Here is a 17,632-nt window from a genome sequence, read left to right as displayed (position 1 = left end):
TCTCTCTTTCTCTCTCTTACTGTAATCTCTCTTCAATGCAGCAGACAATACATTTGAGGCTTGTTGTATTTTTTTATTTATTTTCTACTACTTTTCACCGCAAAAGTACCCTCATTTTTTCTTAATTAGCATTTTTTTAAATGACTTTTTCCCGCACGACAAACTGTTCCCTTGTGTTCTTCTGCAAGGCCATGATGATCATCATATTTTACTGTAAAGGAGGTCACGAGGAGAAGTCATGAAATGCTTTCGGTTATAGAAAGTGAAGAGAGAAATGAAGGGACGAAAATGCAAATGAGCTGCTGATTATGTAACGTAGACCCACCAAGAAAAACAAGAGGGAAAAACCACAAGAATTTATGAAACTACCAAAGTGGTTACGCTGCGATCTACATTTTTATAATCGTATTTTCACACGTGTTTCACATCATTATTAGTTTTTTTCCTCCCCCTTCTTCCATTTTACACTATTTTTCTGACGCTAACAGCATGAAGTTGCTGAGTGTGTGTGTGCATTGAAACGTGTGTCTGTGTGTTACGTGTGTAGTCTCACAGGGCAGTTGCGCAGGTCTCCCATGTTGCTGGCGTTGCGGAGCAGTTCTCCAAACATGTCCGGTGTGGGTTTCTCTCTGCACTCCAGCATCCTCACCGCCTGGTTGCTGCAGCATTGGATCACACACACACACACACACACACACACACACACACACACACACACACACACACAGCGACGACAACAGAATGAGGAACGCAGTGAATGTGCATGCGTCCCCGGGAGGAGAGCTTTTGTGAATAGAAGAAAACATCTTTTGTGAAGCCCAAATGTGACTTGTGGCCACCAGAAACAGTTTGTCTGCTTTGTGGTTTTTGCAGACAATTGTTTCATGTTTGGTAGAAAATCTGTTGAAAATCTATGAATTCTACAGTGTGTTGTTCATCTGGGCCTGCGTATTGCTAAGGCAGCCATTCACACACACACACACACACTCTGAGACAGCCCCGCAGGGTTTTTCTCATCTGCTTTAATAAATAAAATAAATTCTCGAGTCGAGAGTAAATAGTCAATAAGGCTGCGAAAAAGATTCATTCTGAATCCCCTGTGACAGATTATGATCTCTGACCTTCCTAAAGTGGTCGTGCTAAAAGTTAATTTCCCTGCAGGGAGCAATAACAGTAAGCATTGTTATATAGTTTATCTACAATGAGCATAATACATTTCATACTGAGCTGCATTGATCCTTTTTAAGTACGATTGTCCTCTGAAGGACAAACTCAAATATACATTATTATCACCAAAAGGAACCACGTGTGGGATTATGTGTGCAATGAATCGGCATTGTTGTTTCTTTACTGGTGAAGTGTTCCTCTAAGAATGACAATTTTTAAAAAACATCCAAATCTCTCCTCCGGTCCTCTCACCCCTTCCATTAGCCTGAAATGAACTCCACCTCTTATATGCTCTCTCTCTCTCTCTCACTTCACTTCAACCCCTTGCTCGGCCTCTCCTCTAAGGCTAAAGCTAAGAACGCAAGAAGAAGACCAACAACAACAACAACAACAACAACAACAACAACACACCAGCGAGAAACAGACTTCTCTCTTTTGTCTAAATGTGCTTGAACTAGAAATTGTTGTTTGTCTTTTTGCTTGCCCTCTTACTCATGTTGGATTTTGCATATTTGTCTATCTCGACTGTAAACAACAGGCTCCGCGAAGGGTAAAAATAGCTTGGCAGTGCTAACAGGCACAAACACAGAGCACTGGCACCGCTGCGCCCCACAACTACCTTGACACAGAGTGTTTATTTGTACTTTTGCCCCCCGTTCACCCCTCTATTTCCTCTGCCGCGTTCCATTTCCAAAAGGCATATTGAGTGATATATCCTCTTATTTCCCTCTCATTCGCCTTTCCGACCCACTGTTCCACTTATAGATTTATGTCGCCCCCTGGGTCTACTGAATCAAACAGCTGATTGATCGCTTCCCCCGTTTCCTTATTTCATTGACTCGGAGCGTGTGGGAGTTTTGTGTAACAACTCGGAGGATGCTTCTCCTTGTGTGTGGATTTACCTGCGCTGATGTCCACATGAACATGGGAGAGTCATTATGTGCAAGCTCACCTGCTCTTGCGAATGCATGAACTTACATGCGTGTGTGTGTGTGTGTATAATTTGTGCGCATGTGTGTGCTCACAGTTCAGTGTTCAGCAGGGACCCGTGCGAGGAAGAAGAGAACACGCTGTACCTTCCTTTACTGCCACCCAGCCTCAGCTTGCTGCCAGATTTACTGCAGTGTGTGTGTGTGTGTGCATGTGTGTGTGTGTGTGTAGGTGTGTGTCTGGTCTTACCAGAGGGATGTAGTGGAGATGTAATGAACCATCTGAATGAAGGGCAAGGGGTCTGACGTGGCGCCACAGCTGTTACACACACACTGAAAACACAAACATGTCCTCAGCTTAATTTTTCAAATGTTTGTGTGGACAGTTCATATATCTTTTTTTTAAGGAAAGTCCCAAAAGTGAACCATGTAGCAGCTCTTCAAAGTGACGGCGGGACCGAACCATGTCCTACCTGTTCGAACAGAGTCATGGCAAACTTCTGGTGTGGTATGCAGTGTTTGGCTGTGCAGATGTCCTCTCTACTCTCCGCGCTGATGTGGAAGTGGATACGCATCAGGAGATTCTCCTGAGACACACACAAAGCAAAATGGACATCAATTAATGTGTGTGTGTTGTGTGGTTAGTTGGCATATGCGCTTGTTTATATTGTATACACATGTACAGTGTGTGTGTGTGTGTGTGTGTGTGTGTGTGTGTGTGTGTGTGTGTGTGTCTGATCGTTCCTCTCTGTTGGTGCTCCTGTTAATCTGACCGTGGGAGCAGCATCTATATTTCATAAGAAGCAGACGGATTCCCTGACTGAACACATTTACTACCAATCGATCAGACAGCCCCGACCATGCACACACATAAAACACACACACACACACACACACACACACACAGTGGAGATCTTTAAGGTGTAAAAAAAAGAGGCAGAGAAAGTGATGAGATAAAATAAATTGAAGGGCTGAAGAGAGGAAGACGAAGAGGAAGTGCAAAGATATAATACAATTATAGAACTGTGACTCAATTTTTATACTTCTATAAATGAGAAGAGTTATTAGAAATAAGACACTTGATATTTGAAAAATGCAGCACTCACTGTTAAATAAAACTAATGTGAAGATCTTTGGAATAACAATAAAGACTATATATACAGTACAGTAGTAGAGTTGTAAGTGCGATTAAAATCTATTTGTGTCTCGTCAATGTAAACTTTGATATTTTAGGAAATTCTCTCTTGAAGTTTAAAAAAACATTATACAATTCAACAATATTTCAAGAAAAAGCCACTAAAAATCAAAAGCAGTGGCCTTTAAATTCTTGTAAATGTAATATATCTGGTTGTTTGTGAAGTCACAACGTGGAACTGGTATCACTGACCGTGTATACCCATTTAAATGGAAACAATCGTGTTGTCTCTCCACCTTATTATCTTCATCAAATGCTTTTTTTACCGCGAAACCCATCAAACTTCGTCTTTTAGTTTAATCGCAGCACACCAAAACACGAAACCTTGGGATGCAACAAACGATTATTTTAATTATAGATTAATCAGCCAATTATTCTGTTGGTTGATGGATTAATTGCCTGGTCTATAAAGCAGTGAAAATCAAGAGTAAGCAAGAGTCAATCAATACAGTTAAGTTGTGGGCCGGAGCTGAAACAGGCTCTTTAGTCAGTTATAATTTGGTATTTTTCACAGCTTCAATATTGTCAATACTGTCTGTATGGTTGGAACTTTTAACTGGTTATGAAACAGTCTCAAAGTAACACTGTTGCCTCTATATGACCTACATTAGTAAATGAAACCAGCAGCGAGAAGATTGTCTGTTTCTAGTTATATATATAGTTATAGTTATTCTTAACGCTTGTGCCACCGGGACAGATTCCGATGGTACACAGGTAATCATCCAACAGATAGTCCTTCACTTCAGACCCCAGCGGGGCCTCCGGCAGCAACCAACCAACCAACCGTGGACAAACCCACATCAAGCGTCGCTGCCGCCTTTGACCTGCAGCGTGGGAGGAGATCTCCGCACAAGGCAGCAGCGGCTGCTCCTCCTGAACCAGAACCAGAACCAGGACAGAGCAAGTTGTCAGACACCTGCTGCATTAGAATGAGAGGTTTCCTAAAGGGACTCTTTTGTCCAATGGGGACAAGAAAGTTCCTCATAGTAGCTTTAAAATAAGGCCTGTGTCCTCCACCAGCTCAAAGGAACACAGGGTGGACAAAATAACAAGGAACACCTCACACCATGAAACAACAAACATAAATTGCGGCCCAACAATAACACAGTCAAACACAGAAGTTGAAGCGTATACACTCGGCAGGTTTCTGAACTGAAGATATCTGACTGCAGTGATGATGCTAGTTCCTCAGACACTCACTATATGTGCGTGTCCGTGTGTGTGTGTGTCCGTGTGTGTGTGTGTGTGTGCGTGGCCACGTGGTTTTCTCAGACTCACGAAGCACTCAGCGGCGTCGTCCATGATGCCCAGCTGAAAGCGTTGTTCGTCTTGGAAAGTCTTGGCCAGAGCGCTCCGCAGTGCATCTGACGGCAGCACACGCTCACTGCTGAACTGGAACTGAGCAAAGATACTCTGCAAACACACAGACACACACATATAGAAACATATGAATTCTTTATTTCACTGAGAAAAATATACACTGTGCCATAAATGCCTTTCCTGAAAGAAATTGTTAGAGTCCGTGCACTCATGTCAATATATATATATATATATATATATATATATATATATATATATATATATATATATATATATGTGTATGTGTGTGTGTGTATTTACTTCTCTCCGACTGAAACTAATCCCGCTAAACACACTCCTTCTGTATCCCGTGTTCTGTCAACTGACCCATAAAACAGAACCAGTGGAGCCAGTTGTCAACGTGTCAGGAAGCAAAGTGCTGCACAACAAATCCAGACCGGACTAATACAAACACCACGGCCGAGCCTCACATCCCGGCTGGCCTCAATATCAGACCGTATCAATAATAGATGGCATTTGTACTGCACTTTTCTCCGGCAAAAAACAGCTCTCAGGGTGCTTTGTAACAGTAAAGTAGAAACCAAATCAAACTGTTGCAGGGGGCTCGGAGAGAAAGCTAGGCCACTGAAGTGTGTTTTGAGGGCAGAGCCTGGAGATCAGTCATATTGGAGAGGAAAGAGCTGCTTCACACCGTTTGCATCCATGCAGGTCTAGATGACTGACAGCATTACAGCAAGCGTCATTAAAATGACCCTTGTCGAGAAGGTTGTGATGTTAGGCCTATTTTTATCTCCTATTTGTGAACAAGATATCTTTTTGAGCTAGAGCATTCCTCCGCAGTACTTACTTATTTAAAAAGCATTTCATATGTCTGCTCATATTTCCAAAACCACTGGTTCCCAACATTTTTGACATATGAGAATGAAGCAATGTCTGCTGGGAAACCGACTGGCTCAGGTGTGAGAAGTTGTCACCTGCACACTTCTCAGATTGTGTCTGAAGAGGATAAAACGATCCACAAAAAAAGATAATGGATTGAAGATGCCAACAAACCATGAACAGCCCCGGCTCAAGTGTGATGAGCGACCTTTGTTGCCTTCCTTGCATCTCCAATAAACACATTAAATATTCCATGACAATACAAAAAAAGTAGTGTGCAACTAGAATTAAATTAGTTTGAGAGGTGCAGATATAAGTATTTCAAATTGTCACAAATCATTCTCGTACAGAAGCCTAATATTCCTGCACAGTATTACGATTTTACCCCAAAGAGCAGGGCTTTCACTTAGTGTACTTTCATCTGGAATGGTTATAAAAATGACACCATTAGGCTACTGGGTCGTCTTCCTGGAGGAGAGCTAAATACTTTTTAGTTATCATTACTGTCATAAATAGTGTCAGTAGTGCAGTAATAGCAGTAGTAACCTTGAGTAGTACAGTCTTGGAAATGACTCTGTGGCTCATGCGGCCCGATCCAGATGAACCTGTGTTTTAAACGCACTACACAGGATTATAAAAAGTAGCATTGAGTTCAAGCAGCGGCAGTGCGAGTAACTTCTGGACTGAAGAGAGCTGCAGGCGTCTAAAGAGGGAGAGATAGAAGCAGGGATGACTTTCTCAAGATTGCCAACGGACAAAAATGACCTAATTTTTTTTTGGTAAGAATTCTCAGCTGGAAAGAGTAAACCCTAAGCGACTATTTTTGACCCACACTAAAACAGCGCAAAACAGAAATGAACACAAATCAGCTTGACGTGTCGGAGCAGTGGTTGGTGCTCGGCTGGTTCTCGTCCCAGCGGTAATTCAATCACTGATTAGATGGCTGCTCTGAAACCCGACAGGTGCTCTGTGTCATGAAGACGGAGCCACAAAGTTCTGACACAGTTTTCCTGTTTGTGCTTTCGGTTCCATCGAGCACAAATCTTCTGCATTCTTCCACCGTTCAGTCGGAGGTATGCGTGTGTTATGCTAACGACTAATGTAGCCTCAACTCGCTAGCTGCATGCAGAGATAAAGGAGCGGGCAACAGAGTTCTAGTGGGTTTACACCTCCAAATTATTTAGAGTTTGAAAGTGCTTTAATAGCCTAAACCCAGTAAAAATGTTTGTCGTGGTAGGCTTCTCTAAACAACGGATACGTTGAATGTCAATGTATTTAGCATTCAGTCGACGTAGTACAACGAGCGGCGCGCATAGCAAGTGACGTAGAACATCGAGTGATCGATACGTGAGATATAACGAGTACAACGAGCAAGAAAGTCCACTAAGAGCGGGTCAAACAAACACAGGACTTTCACTCAGGAGATCACTGTTCCTGTCCCATGTGAAACCAGAAACGTTGACTTTACGCTTGTTACACAACCTTTTATACACAACCTTTTATACACAACGTTGTTATGCTTGTTGCGTAACGTTACGCGAGGAAGTCTGCTCAGGCTGGTTGTTGTTTATTTACGCTAAAGTTATGTTACCTCATTATTTTAACACAAATCATTATCTTGTTGTGCTTTTGTAGCCGAAACCAAATCATCTGTGGCACTTTGTTGACCAATACATTGTGCTTTTCTTCATGTGTGATACAAAGCTGATATTACACTTATTTATGACACTATTTTTGGTTTAGAAACGTCAACAATCAAAGTATCCCATGGTTTGTAGAATCGTACATAGCCACACACAAAAATCTGCCGACTGCATTTTCCTAAACCCAACCAAAACCATGTTTCTAGTGTCGAAGTTCTTTTCTTTGTACACCAAACTCTTCACTATGAAGTCCAGTGGAGGCAAGGTCAAAGCACCTGTTGTGGCTGCTTAGACTCAACCTCTTCTACTGTACACCAAACTATTTGCTAAACCTTTTCTTTGCTCAACCAAAACTCCAAGTTTCCAAACACATGAGTTCACAATCTCAGAATATAATGAGATCATCCAGCCAAGTATATACATCACGAAGTTCATCCGAATTTGAGCTTCAACAACTGGAGCTGTTCTTAGTTTTTCTTTAGTTATCTCAAATGTTTCAGAACCCATATTTGACATTTTGGAAGCAAGACAGCTGTGATGAGATGGAGTGAAAATGTTACGAACAACAGAACGAGTGTGTGCAGGCTGAGATTTGGCAATGGGAAAGGTAATGCAGTCGTACGTGTGTGTGTGTGTGTGTGTGTGTGTGTGTGTGTGTGTGTGAGAGAGAGAGAGAGAGAGAGAGAGAGAGAGAGAGAGAGAGAGAGGGGAATAGAGGGAGAAAGGGAAACAGAGAAAGAGAGAAGAGGAAAAAGGGACTGTACAAGCAATAGGGTGTGTGTGTGTGTGTGTGTGTGTGTGTGTGTGTGATGGTGGCTATGCTGACTGCAGCAATGCGCCAAGGAGAATGGAGGGGGAATATACCCTACAGAGAGAGGGGGGAGGAGGGGAGGGAGGGAGCGAGGGGATAAGAGAGGGAGGTGTGAGTGTGTGTGCATGCACTGGTCCCAGTGTGAAGGCAAGAACAATTTACACCAAATCCCACATTCATTCATCTTTCTCTTTTCTTCTCTCCCACTTCCTCCTCTCTCCCTTTTCTTCTTCTCTCTTCCTATTTCTTGTGTGTGTGTGTGTGTGTGTGTGTTCAGGTATCTGCGTATGTGTGTGTGTGCGTGCTTTGCTATTGAGAGAGATAAAGTGTTGCAGTGATTTCTAGAGGGATAGCCGCAGGCTGCCTCTGAACTTATGTTTACTACAAGGACGGGCGTCTTTATTTGCTGCAGATAAAAACCCAAATCCACACACAATCTCCCCGAATTAAAAGAACCCATGATCAGCGTTCATCTCTTTAGGTTATCTAAAATGGATGTTTGAAAATGTAACACGCCATTAAAGTTAATTTGGTGCGTGTCTCGCCCAGTAATTCAGAGGCTTTTATGTGCTTTGCCGCTGGGACCGCGGCTACGAACAGACTGTAAGGACAATGTTACATCTGTTTCTGACAAAGGAGAGGCGGTGGCAGGACGCTTAATGGAAACTGACAGGAAAGTGTGAACACGGTGACAATACCTTTGATTTGTATGGCTGACGCACACACAACACACCCACAAGCCTCTCTGTGTGTGTGTGTGTGTGTGTGTGTGTGTGTGTGTGTGTGTGTCTGTGTGTGGTGAGTATCCCAGCATCCTAAGATATTGTGAGCACCTCAAGGTGGATGTGTGTAGCAGCCTAACATGTGCAGTATTCAAGTAAGATTGATGTGCATGTGTAGGTGTGTGTGTGTGTGTGTGTGTGTGTGTGGCATACCAGCGTAGGCTGTGCTAGCTCAGCGCTTTCAGTCAGCCAATTAATTACAGAGAAGCGCTGGAGACAGAACAGCGTGTAGAACACACACAACGACACAGCTACACACACACACACTACTACTACTACACTAGAGCACATTACACACACTTCCCTTCACTCAGACACATATTTGTCATCATTGACGCAACAAATGGCTGGAACAGAGCTGCATAAGGCTCGTTCATTACGAGGGCTTCACGATGTTCATCTTCTCTTTGGTTACTTTCTATCAGCAGCCGCAGGAACACACACGTGAATTCATCCTGAAACTACGTTATAAAAGCGCCATCGCTTCACGCGCTGTTTCTAAACTTGTATTGCAAGGCAGCTCTTTACTGGGAAAAAGTGTCTGGTGCAAAGTGCGGGGTGTGTTTTACACAAAGGAGGAAGACGAAGAAGAAGCAACACTGCAGAGAAACCTATACACACAGTATCATCCTGCACTCAAAGTGGAAAGGAAAAGAAAGTATACAATAGTGGGAAAGAAGGACAAAAAAAAGGAATTAAGATGGAAGAAAGAGAAGGGAAGAAACGATTAAACAAGGTTACCAAGTAAAGCATGGAACAAAAGGAGGGCGGGAAAACGTTTTTCTTTTTTTTAAACAGTAACATAATCATCAATGGTGTAAGGTCATTTAGAGATGATGCACATATCATTTACTGTTGGAAGTGTATGAATAAAGCTGGTCTTCATGTTGTTTGCGAATGCTCTTTTCTTTCTCCTTTTTAAGTAATAAAAAAGTATTGCGGTGGTTACATAACCCCCTGCAAGAATCTCCAATGCTGTGTTCACGAGGTTCTCCTCCAGCCAGGTACCACCACAGAATAATAGACGGGAGAAGAGAGAGCAGCAACACATGTATGTCATTTGAGTTTATCAGGCTTTGTGTCGTGTTATTCTAGCCGTCTGATAAATGCAGTACTCAGTCTCCCGCTGAAAGACTGTAGAAAGTCTCCCAAAAGGGAAACACTCAAGCAAAGTACTGGTAGCTCACATAAATACACCACTTCAGTGAACGTACTTCAATCCTGACCTTTACATTTCAGACAACAATGTTTGTGAATTCAGGAGAAGGAAAGAAACAGCACCGCCGACACGCCAAAGTAATTGTCGCTGCTCAAAGCCTACGGTAAGACCTCCACGAGTGTTTTTTTTTACCTTCAAAGCGCAGAAGATGCACGAGTCCTCCATGCACTTGTGCGTGGTCAGCTGGCGAAAGCTTCTGCGGAAGATGTCGAGATGCCACAGAACCTGAGAGACAGAACATTTACACACGGAGGAAAAGGAAACAAAGCAACTGGATCATTTATTGTATACTGTAGTAAAAGGTCATTTTTTGTCCCATTTCCCGTAAAAAAATATCAATACACTTGAGTATCGCAATATTATGTTTTGTCATACATTATCGATTGAAAGAATAAAGTTTTTTGTTATGGTTTACATGCAAAGATTAGTGGCAAACAGTTGCTCTGATTGCTTTGAAGGTGGCGCTATGATTTTGGACGTTACAGTGATGAATGCAAATGCCGATCCCGCTGTTCTGACTGCATTAAAAAAGGAAACCCTTTTGTTCTTTGTAAGACCTTCTTTCACCCTCTCTTTTTTTTCTTTTTCTGAGCAACAACTGTTTGTTAAAATTGAAAGTGTAACTGTGCTTCTTCAGCTCTGGAGATTTCATCTTGTGTGTTGCAAAGAGGAAGGGCTCTACTTTAACATTAACTGTTAATAGTCGCACGTTCTTGATAATTGCGCATGATGCTGTTTTTTTTTCTTTAATACCAGCATCTTGCTTGAGTAACTAGTATCTTTTTTTGCCCACTGGCAAACTAATCAAAAAGTTTCTTTTCCACATTAAAAAACAGCGACCTGTATTTAGATCAGTGGTTGCTAAAATGGGTGTCACGCCACCGTGGGGTGCCTTAAACACAGGCCAAGGCCACATTCCTCTCATTTTATAATATTCGTCTGATAACGTTTCACAACACAAAAACAAGGCAATATATATTTTCTTCAGCTACACTTCTTTATTGTGGTTTGAAACAGATGTCAGCCCTAAATCCGTTAAAAATCCTGTTATGCCGGAACTACGGTTTTTGACATGACAGCTCAGGGTTGCCGGTTGCCAGAGCGAGTGATGGAAAGATTTGAAAGGAAAAGTTATTTTTGACGTGGTTCAAAAGAAGTTTGTGAACCAGATGTCAGACGTTACTTTCAAAATCACTGGTGAAGCTGCTCGGAAATATTTTCAGTTCAGCTCTTGATTGGTTTCTTCTGCATATGTGAGAAATCAAATGACTCCATGAAATGCGAGATGGTTGCAGAGAATCAAAACTCAAGTCTGCAGCTCTGTGTGGCTTTCAGCCACATCCAGCTAATCGTTTTTCCCAGCAGCTTTGTATATTTCCAGTAACAAAAGAGTCAGGGGGAGAGCTTCAGTGGGACGGACAGAAAACAACCAGCGCAAAGCAAAAAGAGACGAGGAAGAACACATGAGAACTAGTAGAGAAGTGGTCTGCATGATTCAGGTCTTCTCTCTCTCTCTCTCTCTCTCTCTCTCTCTCTCTCTCTCTCTCTCTCTCTCTCTCTCTCTCTCTCTCTCTCTCTCTCTCTCATGGATAATTAGAGGAAAGAGCTCTTAGTGCATTCATTCAGCATCCTGAAAGATAATATTGACACAACACTGTCCCTCAGGCTTCGACTGCAGCACACACACTTACAGAATACCCACAGTCGTAGGTCTACACGCACACAAAAGCATAGCAATATAAATGTGTGTGTGTGTGTGTGTGTATGTGTGTTAAGGAGAGAGTGATAGGTGGAGGAAAGGGGGCGGAGGATGGCAGACTGCATGCTGACGCTAGTGTATGCGTTCTCTGTTAACCCCTCCTCTCTCTGTAGTTTATTTGGCCGTGATGAATCGGCTCCCTGCACAGCACTGCAGCAGCCACAAGGAGGGCACACTACTGTCCATGCCCATCTCTTTTCATCAGTATCTATCTCTCCGTCTCTCTTTTGCCCTCCTCCTAACACATTCCTCTTATCTCTGCCTCGGCTCCTCTTCCATTTGTGTCATTTAGTTTTCCCTCCCTCCCCTTTTTAACTTCCCTCGGTTTATCTGCAGAAGCATCTCAGAGAAAAGAAACTACAGTGTAACTAACAAACACACAAAGTGATGGAAACATACACGGAATAGAAATTAACCTCAAAAGCTTGTGCTTTTAGCTCCTCGTTGACAATGTAATTGAAGTCACACACAAATCCAACCAATAAGGCCGGAGATTGGATTGGCTTTGGTGGTCTTGGGTATCTCCTTGTAATAAAAAAGTAGATTGTGGGTTAAAATACTTTTAGACTTTTGAGCTCATATCGCCTCTCATTTATAAGCCGTGTTAACTAAACTGCTAAGATATTTAAAGTTACAATCCTTTAGATTTACATGAAACCCATTTTTGATGCAATTTATAGGCGGCATGTCTGTGCTACAGTAATTCAATGTCTTTACATTTAGTAGTTATCTTTATCAATAGTAGTTCTGATAGCTAGTGGCGGAGTCTGACATTCATTATTTGTGCTTTTATGTGTGGAACTGTTATGCTGCTGTTTTGGCCCTAAGTATTTTAAATCTCACTGGGACTAAACTGGAAAAAGTTGGATAAATCAAACCTAAAATGTTTTTTTTTTTTTTTGTATCCTTGCAAGATTTAAATTGCCTATCAAGACACAAGTGATTCAAGGGGGAAACAATGCAGGCAGGAAATCCAGCTAATTTGATTTATTATCAGACTGTACCGTCATTCTCTTTTCACCGTATCGGAGCTGTAAAATATACAAATGCCAACATACATTCCTACGGCTCTGCATTAGCAGGGTGGATTTTAGGATTTTATTATGAAGCATCAAACAGGAAATGCAATGAGTCTGTCACCCCAGTAAGCGCTGGCATCTGTTTAAAGTAGCTGCGCATTAGCCAACGCAAGCTACTGGTCCTCCCAGACCAACGAAGACTGAAGCATCAAAACCCCTCCGTGTCTTGAAAGGGTGCGATTTATTTTTTATGAATTCAAATATTCATTTGCAAGAGGAAGAATGTGTTAATTGATCTTTCAAAAGTGACAAAGTCTCACTTTAAAGTTCTTCTTTAAGATATTTTACAGTAATAATACACAGTATTTTTGGAGTTTGTGTGTGTTGTGTATATATTTTTAGGATTCTACGAAGCCCTGAATAAGTAAAGCTTAACTAACGTGGAGCCTCAGTGTTGTTCATTCGTGTGACTTCTAAATTCTTCACATTTTTGTTCTAAAATGCAGTTATAAAGAGATTTTGAGTAGCTTTTTTAAAATGATCTGAAGTTGCACAAGCCAATAACTTTGGTTATGAAGCAGATTTTGTTCTTCCTGATGAACATGTACATCTATAATTAAAATGTATTTTAATGAGCGTCTTAATACTGAACGCATAAATAAATAAGTTGTTGCATATAAAGAAAGCAATTAGTTATGACTTATAAACCACTTATTATGGAGCCTTATTAAAATGGCATCTATTATTTGTAATAGCTAATGCTGCAAAAATGGTACCCGTGCACAAATACAACCACAAAATTGTTAAAGACATATTATTGGCCAGCAATTGTATTCAGTCGACACAATGACAGTATCTTTCTCTACCTGCCTCACGCGGCTGTCCCTGGCTGCTTGGTTGATTCCTGCGCTCCATGACCTCGTCCTCCTGTTCCTGTCTCCCATTACCTCCTTTCCCTGTGCATTTTGTGCATCACATGATACCCGCTGCCATGGCGACAATCAGTTTCCTGATTTTGCTGCACTTTTGACCTCAGTCATTTCTCTGCCAGCCAGCGGGTTGTTTTCACATCAGACATTTGGGCTCGTCTTAACAGGAAACACACTTTCTAATAACATTCAAGTGTCCCGGTGTGTGAAATATAAATTGTCCTCAGCGTTTCCCGCCTCTCGTCGTCACCTCACATCGACCTTTGAACCTTCCCATCTCCGTCAGCCGCTGGGTATATATTATAAATGGTATATTTTGCCTTTAATGCATTCTTGCTAAATCCTGCACTGCTGCTCGAACTCATCGGGAGGCCAAACACAAGAGTGAAACAATCCAAGCAGAACATGGTCCTTCATCCTCTAATGAGAGTCTCTAGCAGAACACCATCAGCAGAAGTTCTTCAATAAGGTATTTGGCTGGAAAATGTCAATCAGGGTTTTATTGGCATTCCTCCAGCTGCAGTGCAGTCCAATCTCCTGCAAGTTACGGTTCTATATTACTCAATAGTTTTCCTAATTACACTGTGATGGTAAACGTAATCGCTGACTGGGTTATTCTCAACGGGAATGTGTTTGTTTTTTTGCTTTTATTAATTAAGTGATACATTTATGAAGCAGGCTAAAGAAGAAGAACGACGGTTGGGGAGGACAGTGAGCGTGTGTGGTTGGGTTCAGGCAACAAAGCACTTCACCTGCAAATTGACCATTTGTTTACTAATTACTCAACCAGTGTTGCATTTGAGACGAAAACTTTGTTTTATGAGGTATTCCTTTAAGTTAAAGTTAATAAAAGATTGTGGTGCTGGAGCTTGAAGTCAATGCAGACACTTTACTTTTACTAGAACCTTGATATTTGCCTAAACTTATTTACCTTTAGTGTTTGAACGAACATTTTACTGATACTTTAAGTAAGACTTTAAGTACTAACAACATTTCCTCACTATGCCTAATTGGTTAGTATGTTAGAACATCAGTAGTTATCCTTTATTTGATTTTTAGTTTCTGTGATACTACATGTGTCATCATTAATGTACAGTTTTGTCTCTTTTGCTTTGTCAAATAATTAAGACGTTTACTTATTTCTCAATGGTTTTCCTCACTGTGACAGACGGCATGAAGCATGAAGTCAGTCCAACCAAGATTCAGTAACATTTCATAAAAAAAAAAATCTATAAATACTAAACTTACAATTAGGTTTTGATAACCTTTATCTCAGCACCTTCCTTCTCTTTTTTTTTTGCACATGCACACAAAACAACTGCTGCTGCTGCTGCTGCTGCTCCCACCTAGCTGCTCCACTGCAGCAGCGGTGTCTTAAGTGCCTTGCCCAAGGGGCCCTTGTGCTCCAGAAGGCAGCAAAGAGTATTTCACTCACTATCAATGAGTGCAATGCGGAGCAAACGGCAGCACATTCATTGAGAGACATTTTTTAATTGATTGAGTAAATTAGTTGTTGCTGAACTGCCAGTGGAGTCTGTTCTGAACCTGAACTTTGACCCCTTAGTCTTCACCCATGCACGCTCGCTCACTTAAATCTATTAAGTTTATACGAGCAAAGGTGAACACACACACACACACACACACACACACACACACACACACACACATAGAGTTACACAGTGAAACAGCCAGCAAACATCTCAATAGTTTAACATTCCGTTTTTCCTCACTCATCTGTGTCCTGTTAAACATCCTCTCCCCTCTATGTGTGCACGTGTGCATGTCCTTGAAATGGCCCACTTCTCTCCCCATTGAAGCCACTTTACATGCCTTTGTTGAGGCATTGTCTTACAGAAATACACCTGATGTCCTTCACAATGTCTTTTCATCTATCTCTTTCACCACAAACACTTTTTTTCTTCCCTTTTAGCCCCCTACCTTATCAGACTCTTTCGTTCCACTCTTTCTCCCGACAGTATCCCCTTTAATCTTCTCCTCAGTTTTTTCATACTGCATACTCCTCATCCCTCTTTCTTCTCTTCTTGTCCTTCAGCAACTTTTCTTCTTTTAGTCTATCCCTCTGCTCTCTTCAACTATCCCTAAGCTTCTGCCCCATCATCTCCCTCCCTCTTCAGCTTACCCCTGCCTCTCTCTCTCTTTCAAGCCAGTAGTCAAGAGACATTTATGTGTGTGTGTGTGTGTGTGTGTGTGTGTGTGTGTGTGTGTGTGTGTGTGTGTGTGTGTGTGTGTGTGTGTGTGTGTGTGTGTGTGTGTGTGTGTGTGCGTGTGTGTGTGCAGAAGGTAAGTTTGTGCCAGCTGGAGGTCTTGGGAGGAGGGAAGAGAGTTGTGTGTGTGTAAAGAGAGAGAGAGAGAGAGAGAGAGAGAGAGAGAGAGAGAGAGAGAGAGAGAGAGAGAGAGAGAGAGAGAGAGAGAGAGAGGAGATGCAGCAGTAGCAGCGCAGTGTAAGCATCTCCACACACAGACTGGATGTCCACACTGAAGCCAGACTGGCAGCGCTGCCAAAACCCGCCGACACACGCAAACAACCCGTTAATATGGCTGATCTCATCCCTGTCAGGCTTAAATATCAATTTACTGCATAAAAACAATTCTACATTGAGAAGATGAAATAACAACTTTTTAAATCTTCTTAGTATGCAAGTGTGAAGAGTATCGAGGACACGGCTTCTGTCATTAACGCCATTTCACAGGAAACATTATTGCGGTCACAATCATTCTAGCAGAGCACTGAAATTGTGCATTTTTATCTGAAAAAGCCTGCATTTGTACGTATATTTTTCATGGGAGATGCATTACGAAGTGCCACTGCAGTTACACTTCCAGTATTGGATTTGAAAGGAAACACTGACTACAACATTAAAATAGAGATTTTCCGGTTTAATATTTGAATATTCACACGTTTATCAGATAATCAAGAAATTAGGCACCTTTTTTATTATGTTTACCCCATCTGTCCAGATTTAGGGGCTACAAAGTAATTGGGCAAGTTAAAGCGACATCAAATCAAATGAAGTCATCATATTTCATTTCTCAAAAAACAGAGTAGTTTCTTGCTTTAGTTTGTTTTAACTTTTTCAGAAGTTGCATATATTATTGGGGGGGTGCATGTACAATGTTTCAGAAGAATGTAGTTGGACCTGTGTAGAATTGGCCATAAGGTTTTGCGCACAGAACTCCTAATAAAACTTGCTAAAATATTTGGGGCCTTTGGACCAGAGTGCAACACCGTTTTGCTAATTGGTTTAGTTGAGGCTAGTCCGCTACATGGTCACAAAAACTCCATGAAAACATGATCCTCGCCTAATGCTTGTGTATTGTGTGGGTTTATCCGACTGACCTGCAGAGCGCTGTTGAGGAAGCAGCTGTTCTGTCCCGGCTCGTTGCTCAGGCCTTTGCTGGGTGCGATAGAGGTCATGGTTCTCGGGGTCACCAGCCCCTGCGCCCCGCCTACTGCTCCGCCACCCGACGCAAAGTAGTTCCTCTTCCACGACATCACTACCTGGACGCCCCCGTTTCCACGGCGAGGCGCGGACGGGGCGGGGCAGCAGACCAAGCGAAGGCCTCTATGTCACTCCCATGAGAGAAAACAAGGGAGAATAAGAGAAAAACAGAGGAGGCGGACGAGGAAATGAAGGGAGGAAGAGGAGGGAGGCGACGGCTGTAGGTCGAGGAGATGCGGCGTGTGTTGGATGGGGATTTGGCACCCATACAACCCTCCCCTCTCCAGCCGTGTTTTTACTTCAAAATCTGTCCACTTTCTGGAGCCAGCAGTTGGCGTTTTCTCTTTTTAGCTCCTTGGATTTAGCAGTTTGTGTTTAAGGACATGAGTTTGTCCAAAGAGTCCAAATTCTGACAGATGAATGTTGATGAGGCAGCACTTCTGCTCCCATGTGGGGACCCCGTCAATGCTTTCTTCTTTCACTTTGCCTGTAAGACACAAAGACCAACATGCTAATACT

At 42.2% G+C, this 17,632-nt stretch overlaps 1 protein-coding gene across 1 annotated transcript in view; it reads right to left on the bottom strand.

The window, feature by feature from the left end:
- usp54b (ubiquitin specific peptidase 54b) overlaps positions 1-17,166 on the bottom strand; it is a gene marked incomplete at both ends in the record, with an annotated part of 37,418 nt that extends 20,252 nt beyond the window's left edge. The window contains 6 exons of the mRNA XM_079237307.1: positions 554-659; positions 2,347-2,429; positions 2,570-2,683; positions 4,570-4,704; positions 10,078-10,170; positions 17,011-17,166. Coding sequence (XP_079093433.1) covers positions 554-659; positions 2,347-2,429; positions 2,570-2,683; positions 4,570-4,704; positions 10,078-10,170; positions 17,011-17,166 — 687 coding nt within the window. The remainder of the gene's footprint in view (positions 1-553; positions 660-2,346; positions 2,430-2,569; positions 2,684-4,569; positions 4,705-10,077; positions 10,171-17,010) is intronic.
- Positions 17,167-17,632: the final 466 nt, after the last annotated feature.

The sequence above is a fragment of the Taurulus bubalis genome (assembly GCF_910589615.1).
Source record: "Taurulus bubalis genome assembly, chromosome: 2".
Taxonomy (NCBI): domain Eukaryota; kingdom Metazoa; phylum Chordata; class Actinopteri; order Perciformes; family Cottidae; genus Taurulus; species Taurulus bubalis.
Note: the sequence above shows the minus strand (reverse complement) of the source record. Positions and strands in the feature narration are given on the sequence as shown.